Source organism: Suricata suricatta, chromosome 4 (assembly GCF_006229205.1).
Source record: "Suricata suricatta isolate VVHF042 chromosome 4, meerkat_22Aug2017_6uvM2_HiC, whole genome shotgun sequence".
In the NCBI taxonomy this organism is placed as follows: Eukaryota; Metazoa; Chordata; class Mammalia; order Carnivora; family Herpestidae; genus Suricata; species Suricata suricatta.
In genome coordinates, this window is record NC_043703.1 from 67852650 (window position 1) to 67863412 (window position 10763).

The 10763-nt window shown below is 41.0% G+C and overlaps 1 protein-coding gene and 1 long non-coding RNA gene across 2 annotated transcripts in view; one reads left to right on the plus strand and one right to left on the minus strand.

Moving 5' to 3' along the window:
* LOC115289582 overlaps nucleotides 1-5765 on the plus strand; it is a 29273-nt gene extending 23508 nt beyond the window's left edge. The window contains exons 2-3 of the long non-coding RNA XR_003907694.1: nucleotides 5078-5186; nucleotides 5657-5765. This is a non-coding gene — a long non-coding RNA (uncharacterized LOC115289582). The remainder of the gene's footprint in view (nucleotides 1-5077; nucleotides 5187-5656) is intronic.
* The window catches only part of FRY (FRY microtubule binding protein), a 261360-nt gene extending 252848 nt beyond the window's left edge, over nucleotides 1-8512 (minus strand). Inside the window, exon 1 of the mRNA XM_029938476.1 lies at nucleotides 8250-8512. Coding sequence (XP_029794336.1) covers nucleotides 8250-8319 — 70 coding nt within the window. The 5' untranslated portion in view covers nucleotides 8320-8512. The remainder of the gene's footprint in view (nucleotides 1-8249) is intronic.
* Between the last annotated feature and the right edge of the window lie 2251 nt (nucleotides 8513-10763).

Genomic DNA, 10763 nt, shown 5'->3' on the forward strand with positions numbered 1-10763 from the left:
ACTGCTAAACTACTTTGCACTTTGCAATTGATTAAGAACAGCAGAGGCAGTCAGAGTGGTATATCAAATTAGAGTTGATAAAAGCTCTTAAAACAGATTTGAATGCTTCTTGAAAAAGATTTCAACTCCCTTAAATTGACATGATAACAAATTCTTACAGCAGCATAAAAAGTATTAGCTGAAATGTTATGGCTTTGGCTTAAATTTCCATCTGCAGCTCATCAAATGACTACACAGTAGAAAGGAATTAAACCAAAATCAGACTCATTGTAGAGTCTGATATGCTGGCAGAATATAAACTTTCACTGCTCAGCAGCTGGGAATTCTGGGTGACTAATATTTAAACGTTTGTGCCTGTATGTTCCGTGAAGAAGAAAAGTGTTTGTAACAATATAGGTGAGAAGTGGGATCATTACACTTACAGAAATATGTAATTCTTTTACACACACCCTTCTTCAACCTCACTGCTCTGGAGAGTGGGAAAACCACTCAAAATGAAGAATGAACTGGCTTTCTGTTATCCCAGGTCCAACTGCTGATAAACATGGTAACTTTTCTTTACTATTTTCTAATGAAAAGAAGGCCTATCTAAGACACTTGTTGCCCCAATACTGAAATCTAGTCCAGTCAAGTGTCCCAGGGTGAATAATTTATGTTTCCTCTTCTCCTTCAGCTGTCCTTCTAGGAGGGATATTTGAAAATGTTCTTATAGGTATTTGCCTGTGACCACCAGGTTTCTAACAGTTGTCTAATAAACATATAAATCCATAATGTTAAAGTCAACAGAATCTACTGAACATACTCTCAAATAAAATTCTCGAGGGCAAATACTGTCTCTGAAGTACTGGATCCCCTCTCTCGGATTCTTTAAGTTCCAGGAACTTTTGCATGAATATTTCTGAACTCTGCAACTAACCAGAAAGGAGGGTAAGCTCTGAGATCTCCAATGGTAGAATCCAGTCTGATTCGGTTAGAAAGCCCCAAAGCAGTGAGTCAGTCACACTGTGCTCAAAAGGAAGTCCTGAATAGCATTTGCCTTGCTTCTCTGAAAATGTTGTATGGTAGCAAGGTATTTTTAAGCAATAACCAAGAAAGGCTGAAGCTAAGATACTACGTTGAGTATAATCCAGTGTGGAAAAGGAAGTAAAGATGTCATTATAGAAAAAGCTATTCTCATTGCTCCTTCAAAACCTGAAGGATTCTTTTTAACTCTTTTCTTACTCGTGTAGCCAACAGTTCTACAGTGGAGAGATATTTAATGAATATGATAAAAGGAAACTATTGAATGACAGATTAGTAAGAAGGAAGATAGATAAAGTTGGGCGCTTTATTTTTCACAGATGCCATTCACCTTTTCAGGAAGTGGTTGTCTGCTAAATCTTCTGCAAGGAGTTGTGTGCAGATAGGGAGGATTCTCAGAAGATATCACATTGTAGAAAATTAGACAATTTTGAGTGCTTTAGAAAAAGATGACTAATAAATGGTAGGGTACAAATAAATCCAGAAAATCTTAATACGTATGTTTTTTAAACAAACTCATCTTTGTGTGTCTGAAGTAATAGATGCCAAGATATACTGCATTTAAAAAAAAAGTCCTAGTCAAAAGTAAAGACCATGGATGAAAATCATTATATGTTCATTCGAACTTGATGTGAAACCTCACAAAATACACATACTTGATGCCATATGGGTATATCGAACGTCAGAAGTTGAACTTCGGGGTAATTAGGCTTTATCATCCCAAACCAGGAACATTTAAGAGGAAGCTAGTTTATTCATAATCAATGCATCTCATTCATCAAATGAGGTAATGTTTTTAAAGGTGGTGAGCAAACCACAAGGCACTAAATAACTGCAAGATTTAGTACCAGCAAAGAATTGCACAAAAAGCTTGTGTATGGGGCTGACAATCCAGAGAACAGCCTCAACTCAGAAAAGTGTCATTTTTCTGCCTGAACTCACTTCAGAGCCCAATCATTTTGAATATCACATGGAGCTTAAAAATATAAAAGTTACTAATAAGATAATCAAGACATATATAAGCCATTCAATTCCTTCAACTGTACCCAGAAATGAACTGATGAGTCGTAGGTATTGAGATGTTTTGAAACAGAGGTCTCTTAAATAAAGAGAATATTTCATGTTGTATCATCTAAATGTTCAGGTGAAACATCTGAATACTGGCAACTTTCTCAAATATCCTGGGCTGTATCTAAATCGTAAAAGTATCTAGGTCATTGCTCCTTCTTGCCAACTTCTGTTTGCCTATTTCAATTCTTGTCGGCACCTTCACCAAGCAGCGTGCACAAGTAGGCAAAGAAGTTGAAATCAAATCATTTTGTGTTGCCAGTCTTGTAGAAGGCTTTATGGTGGCCTAGAATGGCGTTATCAGGTCAAATGAGAGATCTGAATTATAGCTTTCCATTAGTCCTGGAGATACCCTCCCTGTTCTCAGTGTTAAAGAGGATTAGGAGTTTGCTACCATTTCCTAAACAAAAATACAATATATCAGAGGAATCTCAGCAAAGTAAGCAAATGGATGGTCATTCTAAAAGAAGTAAAAATCATTAGTACCTTCTTTTTACTAGAGCCATTTAAATTATATATTTATATATACTTTTAAAAAGAAGGAAACACCAACATGAAACAGTCCAACAGAAAAAACGTACCTTTCTGTTATAATCTTTTATGTGTGTGTTGTGTGTGTTTAATCAGATGACCACAGTGAACAAACTGCATTATTTGTAATAATAATGGTGAAGACTTCTCAGTACTTAGGTCTTAGGCTAAGGAGATGGTGCTCTCCACCTCTGGCTCTTGGGGGAGGTGGGCAGGGGGAGGAAGATCATGAATAAACTAACTTCCTCTTAAATGTTTCTAGTTTTGAATGATAAGGCTTTAATTGCCCCAGGGTTCAGCTTCTGAGCTATGAGATATCCATATGGCATCAAGTAGGTATACTTTATGAGGTTTCAGATCAGATTCAAATGAACATATAATGACTTTAGTCCATGGTCTTTACTTTTCAATAGGACTTTGAACAGAGGGTGGGAGGAGAGAGACACAGAGAGAGTTCGAGCTAGCGAGAGAGCTTGCATGTGAGCATACCCAAGCTTCATGGGCACAGAGGGAGAGAGGGAGGGGGCTAAGAGCTGGCAGTGACCTCAGCCAACAAGAATGAAAGCATCTATAAAGCACTAAGTTCCCCAAAGGGTTCTTGACCCTTTGATCATCCTATGTGTGATTTTTTAAAATGTGATTATCAGCTGAAAGGTTTACGGCACTATCTAGTATCCTGACTTTCAGCAAATTTCTCTCTCTCTCTCTCTCTCTCTCTCTCTCTCTAAATTTCACCTGTAAAGTGTGGATAAAACATAGCCTTGCCGGGTTATTTGAAAGAGTGAAGATAATACACACAGTGGTCATATGGCCTCCTTTGCCCAGGGCAGTCCCAGTGGTAATTATTAACTTTCACTCTCAAAAGTGTCCCAGTTTGGACAAATAATGATGTGGTTGCCCCACATATAAATTACCAAGCATCACATCTGACACAGAGCGGGGCCTCAGTCGGTGTGACAGTTATTGTTATTCTCAGATTGTCTGAGCATTTTAACAACAAAAAACAATGCACGAAACAAAACCCCCACTTGTTATTTATCTTCATCACAATCCTAAGAACAGGCTCTTTCTACTGAGAGTAGATGTTGATTTGGGGTTTTGTTTCTCATCAGGATAATAAACTACTTTAGCAGAAGTGACCCTGACCTGAGCGAGTGCACGCACTAATGAGTGACAGGAGCACTGGAGTGACTCCCTCCTGAGTGCCTGGATGGGGCTGGGTGCTCCCTACTCTTCCAAGAGCGCTGAGGTGCTCTGCACTTGGGCTGTACTGTTCTGCTGGATTCAGGCAACCTGGTTCATGTCTTTAGTTTTCTACTTCACACCAACTCTACCAAGAGGTTAAAACTAACCCCTTGAGGTTTCTCTTAAGCCTTTCCCACAGTGTCTTTGAGCGACACTGATGACATAAACAGGATTCAGTAAGGATGGCTCTGCAGTCAGTGGTGTTTCCCATCCTCACATGCATGGGATCTTTGTCTCCAGAATTAACCTGGTACTACCCAGCATTTCTACGTTGGACAGAAATATTGTCCTTACAACCACAACTTAATGCATTATAGTATATCTGAAAAATGCCACATCCAGTTCTCACTGATGCAGGTATTTCTACAGTGACATTAGACATTTCACAGAGCACACCAGCCTTTTCCAAAATAAGCAAAGAGCTTGCTGAGTTCTGCAGGCCAGTTTATTTTGTCAATGGAAGTCTCATTATCTGAAAGAGTTAACAAGCTTTCAAAAGTTCCCCTCTATGGGGTAGCAGGGTTTGACAGATGTTCTAAGAAAAAGGCCAATTGCCCTGGAAAGATGAAGATGTTGAATAGGTTCTGCACATACCTTTGTTCATTGGGCTCTGTGTACATGTGGACAACATGGGGTAGATAGAGACACAAGGAACCCCAGATGGTAAGAGAGCCCACATGCCTGCACTCTACATCAGTCTAAAGTCAGCCTTCCTTTCCTCTGAAATAGCTTGGACCTATCTGCTCTAAACATTTCCTACAGCACACCTGAAAGGCCAAGGGGACTTTACTGCCACTGAGGATGTTGCCAAGCCATCTCTCGTGCTGCTAGGAGGCATTTACTTAGAAAAAGTAGGAATATTCTACTAGAAGCTGAGGTAGAAAAGGGGGCATTGTTAAAAAGTAAACCTAGAAAAAAATGGCTGAAAGTAGGCAACTATTTTTGGCATATTCACACAGTTCCCTTCTCTAGGGGTATAGTAAGTGTGGACTACACGTAGAATAGCCCACAAATGATGTCAATACTAGGGGGAAAAGGGGTCTGAGTCTGATTTTAAGTGGGTTTAGAAGTGAGAGCAGCATTGGAATACATTAATATTATTTAACATTTATTGAGTGCTTACGATGTGCTAGATATTGTTCTCAGTGCTCTAATTCTTAAATACCTCTTTTACTCCTCTGACGTATCCATTATTTCTGCTTCTGTTTTACAGATAGGAAAAATGAAGCAGAGAAGAGTTAACAATTGTCCAAGGCCATGCAAGTGCAGGAGATAAGAGACCAGAACCAAGCCCATCTGGTCCTGCAACTTGTGTGTTTTAGGTGAGGGCATGCCAGATTAGGAGGCCAGTGTGCGTACAGGCATGGAGTGGAGAGTAAGGTGGCAAACTGCAGACAAGGGTGAGCAGATTAAATCTGGCTGGGGCAGAAAAACAATCCAAGAGAGAGGATGGATGAGGAGTTTGAAGAGGGTCTTGAATGGTAGTCACATGCTCACAGGCAAGAGGAGCTGTGGCGTGGTCCCTGAAATGCTGGCAGAAGCCTCTCCAGAAAGCACTATGTCAGGGGGACTTTTAGGAGACCACTGGAGCATTCCAGATTAAACAGAAAGGCCTGTGGGGGCTGTGGCCATGAACACCACGGAGAGCGGCTGTGAGAATCAGTGAATGGTTGGGGAAAGTCTAGATATGGCTGGGGAAGAAGCCATAGGACTTAAGTGGGTGGGGGGAGGGTGTCCAAGGGGCTCTGGAGAGCCTCCACGGTGAGGTCTACAAAGGACGTTTTCTTTCCAGACATCAAGGCAATTTTAATTCCCAACTCCATTAAAATGAAAGGACAGCCTGACAGAGTGGGCATGCCAATGAAGAAGAGTGTCAAAATGAACACTGAATAAAATGCTAATACATCTCACTAGGCAATGACTGATTTAATTGACTTGTTAATTCTTCGGAGGAGACAGACATAACATGAAATTACATTTCCCCCACAATGTGCCCTTAAAAACAATGAACGGAAATCTTAAAGGGCATGCTCAGGGAATCCTCTTTCCTATTACTACCTACCACCTTGCAAAGCAGTCCGCCATAGTTACGCAGTTTGTTTTACTGCTTTTTAATTGTTGTCCTTTTATAAATAAGCACTGCTAGGTAATTAGGAGCCTGATTCTCCACTCAGGTACGTGGGCGGGCGTCCTGCCTCTCAGGCCTACGATGGGGCTGACAGCTGCTTGCTTCATGATGTATCCCCGAAGCCAGGTTACACTGAGTAGGCCAAAGCCCCAAGGCTACTTTTTCCTATAGACAGACAACCTCCTTTCTCTCTTGGCTACAGTAAATATGTAAAACTGAGAGCTAAGCTAGGTTAAAAGCAGGTTAGTGTTGCAACAAGCTCAAAGAAGACTAAGCATAAAGTGTATTTCCTCTTCCTCTTTTAAGAAAGACTGAAAAGCATTGTGACTTCCAAAGAAATACCAAAGAATCACCAAGTTCACTCTTTTATAATAAAGAAATTAGGACAGAGGACAGGTATGGGGTCTCATTCACCTTTGCAGCCCCAGAGCTGGCATACTAGGTGTGGAATAAATACTTGCTGGATGAATTGAAAGAATTCAGAACTGTGTCCCAGATGCTCTCAAAGTAGACATGAATAGTCATTTTGAACCGTTTCCTGATGTGAGAGAGTATGTGTGTATATGTGTGTGTGTGTGTGTGTGTGTGTGTGTGTGTGTGTGTGTGTGTGGTGTGGGGTGGTGGTGGGGAGTTTAGGAAAGGTAAAGAGAATATACACTTTGTCTAGAGTCATTTGAAAATTGGCAAGGGGAAAAAGATTTTAAAAGAAATCCCACTGGCCTCAGTATTGTCACAACACAATTTTCTAGCTAATGAGACAATGACAAAAAATGGGAGGAGAACATAACCTGGCCTTGGCGTACTCAAAATGATGATTTAAAACCACATACCAAAGTCAAACTCACAGTAAGTCTTTCCAGTTATTGGAAAATTGCTCCATCAAGAACACTGTGTGTCAAACCCTTTTCATTAATCAAAGGGTGGATAGACAAAGGGAGATTCATCCTTGAGTATGAAGTATTACACAAATAATGGATCCAAGATAAATGGATTACAACTCTAACAGATAAAAGGAATGCTATTTGGATGACAGCAAGACTCCCAAATGGCTTCCCACTTATAGAAAAACAGCTTCAGAGGAGCCCCTCACTGTACACAGTTGTGCAAAATGACCTGGGGGAAAAATGGTTTCTATGGATATCACTGAGATGCACATCCCTGAATACCTTAAGACTGAAGATACTTTGGCTCTTTTCTTAGAGCAATTATGGTAGAGGTTCTTCTGCCCAGGTTTTGTTTACATAAGAACAATCTTGGCCACAGGTCATCTGTGTAGGAGATAATTAATCGCCAGCTCTTTGAGCACAGGTAGGCTAATTAGTATGCACGTAATAAAGGATCAAAATTTTTTCTGGAAAATTTTTTTAAATTTCAAACAATTAAAGATCGGTAATACCTGCCAGTCTTTTATTCAAAGCAAGCACAAAGGCTGTTGGTGAAATAGAGAAGACTTTGTTTTTCAACTATTCAGAAAATACAAGGCATCACTGATCACCTGAAGGCCTCATTTCAATCCTGATTTCAGATCCAAGATGCCTGAGAGGTTGTCTTTTTGAAATGTGTTATTCCTAAAATTTTTAAGTAGGTCAGTAATGGAACTTCAGAAACCATAACATTCTGATATCCTAATAAATGATCAGGGTCAGAATCTCACTTGTTTATATTTCAGAAAAGCATGATACTAATTTGGACTATAACACAACAGGATTTTTATAAATCCAAACATTAGATAGCATTCTGAACATCATTCACACAGACGAGGGAGAGAAATACAAACCTGCAAATGCCTCTAGTGCAAAAGAGACGACTCTTAGGTTTTAGACTTTAAATAGACTTTTTTTCTTTAGACAATACCCTAATAAAACAATTATGAAGTACTCTGAAACCCTGCCACACCTCTTTGATTAAACCACGCTTCACAAAATACTTAGCTAAAGCCCGATCAAATAAACATTAAGGCAGAAAATGCAGCCCAGAATGCCCCATCCTGCACTCTGCCACAGTCTGAAGGGCCATCTCACTTGAAAATTTAATCAAACAAAATCTACTGTGATTTCACTGCAGCCTTTGCACTTAAGGAAAGCTAGTTCAGTCTCTGACATTTTGATTTTCATAGCAGATGGAACCAAAAAAACTTCCTTGGCTTCCAAGCATATGCCTCCAGTTGAGATTTTATTTCTCGAACCCTATGCAACATCCAGCAAACAAACAAACAAACAAACAAACAAACAAACAAAGGTTATTTTCTATTACTCACTATTACTCCAGGATTTCAGTAAATATTTGATACTGATCTCAAAGAAGCCGGAATCCTGCTGGCTGGCCATGTCGGCGGTATACAAAGAGGCTCTTGGGACTGGACTGGGAGCTGCTGGAGAAGCAGGTCCCGGGTGTGGAGATGTGCCTGTCACAGGTTAGTGATGTAAGCAGGGGTCAGCGGCGGAGAGGAAGCCTCTGCAGATCTGCCTCCCCCGGCTCTGGCAGGGAGTCCTCATTTAAAGGACACCAAGGAAAGGAGCGGGAGAGATGCTCGGCGGCCGCTCCTCCTCCTCCTCCTCCTCCTCCTCCTCCTCAGGGTCTAGGACTTGCTTCTTATTTGCTGGGTGCTGATCTGTCTGCAGCGCTCAGAGGTGGCGGCTGCCGCTGCTTTCATTTCTGGGCTTCCATAACCAGAGCCGCCTGCTGCCGGCCGCCCACATGCTCTGCTTCAGCCAGGTAGCTACCGAGGAAGTCCCCACCTGAACTGTGATCCGTTTTTCCCCTGGGAGGGACGGTTTCTTGGCTGGCCTCCCTGACACTGTGCAAGCAGCCACGGCCCACACAGCTCTCGGCAGGGCTGAGGGATGGGCTGGGAGCGCCGCCCCCTGCCCCTGCCCACGGTCTCAACCTGAGCCACCGTTCAACCCCGGACTCAGCCGGAGGAGGAATTTCCCAGCTCCTGTGGCTCCTCTGTCTTCAGAAATGCTTCCAGGGAGCAGCCTGCATGAGCACTGGCTGCTACTTCCCCTTGTGTCTGTCCCTGAAATATACACAACTGCATCGCGCTGCAGCACCCCTGGATCTGGTTGCAGTGACGTTTTTTTTTTTTTTTTTTTTTTTAAAGCCCCATCTGTCAGCCTTGTTGCAGTAGGAAAGCTGGGTAACAACAGGGTATTTGCCTGGGTTTTTTCTTTCCCTTCTTTCCTCTTGCACAGTGGAAGCTGCACTTTGTGTTTCCCCCTACCAGAAAAGCTTGTCGCCTTGAGAGGTACTCCACCCTAATGTGTGGATCTGAAGGGGATGCTTAGTGAGCCTGTTTACAGAATGTCAGACTCCACCACGGATCTGTTTCTCAAACCTATCATTTCTAAGAATCACCAAGCCCAATAAAGCTTATTCATTTGTATTAAAGGAATAAGAAGCAAAAGCATTGGATTCCTTGCTATACAATGGCTTTTTAGTTCATGAAGTCTTTGATATCAGGTGTCCTGATTTCGGTTAGCTTTATTTCATGTTACCATTTAGCTTGACTAGGTGATTAAATAAGAGTATTATAATTTTGACAGGCTATGTTTCGGTAGGTGGGATTTGCCCAACTGTCTCACAAACCACTGACTACTCCCTTTCCAGTACATTTCTCATTAATATTTTCCAAAGGAATTAATAGGCCATATTAATAATCATTGAACATAAAAACGTTGGGCAACTCCCCTCAAATCAACACACAAGATGGACTTTTTAGACTAACAGTTCTTTTGAGAAACAGAGAGTACAAAATACTTTTAAGACTAAAACATACTATGTCCTGAAATGCCCCAAGGCATCAGTATAAGCTTTTCAAACCCCTTCCACTTAACAAAAGGCTAGCCCTCAGCCACCAAGATCTCCAGCTCCACTCATAGTGTTTTATTCTCATGAAATTTCATATCAGATGGATTTATTTTTCATTTATAAGCATACTACAGTTGATAAACTCATTTTATCACCTGTACTTTGAATATATGGATTCCAAGTGAAACAGGACCTAAAGATTTTTACCTCAAAACAGCTATATATTCAAAAACAAAAATTAATATCCATACCCACTTTTCTGAGGCCTCCCCATGGCAGTGAATGAACAAGGAGACTGCCAGATGCCTTGAAGTTCATGAGCACAAAGTGTCTCAAGACGGGCCCCAGATTCCCACCTGGCTCCAGACTTTACCAGCTCTGAGACCTATGGCAAGCTATTAACCTCACTAAGACTTGCTTTCCTCATCTGGTAAATGGGAATAATAGCGGCACCTACCTCATCCAATTGTTGGAAAAATTAAAGAACATTATGAATAAAGTGCTCAACATAACGTCTTGCGTATAGTAAGCAATTAAGCTTTAGCTATACTGATATTTATTAGAAACCCTTAGGGATGCCAGAATAGAACTTTTTTAATTGAACCACATGATTGCACCACTGATGGGACTTAGAAGGTATATTGCTTTTGAACACCAATGGTAACAATTTGGGGCTAGCAAGTTGGAGACATTTTAAATAGCTGCAGTAGTAAGCAAGCTATTATATGTTAACTCAAGCATGCACAGATTCTCTTGGTTGACTTTATTAAATAGACCTTAACTGGCTTTTCGAAGTTTTCAATCTTGCTATAAACATATTAATTTGCTGAGAATGCCCCTCATATATATTTTGAGAGGAAACTATCCTAAATTTTTAGATGCTATTAAGAAAATAATGTTTTTAATGGCATCTCGTTTTCCCTGTGAAGAGTGAACCAGTAACTAAGAGCTCAGTGTCTGT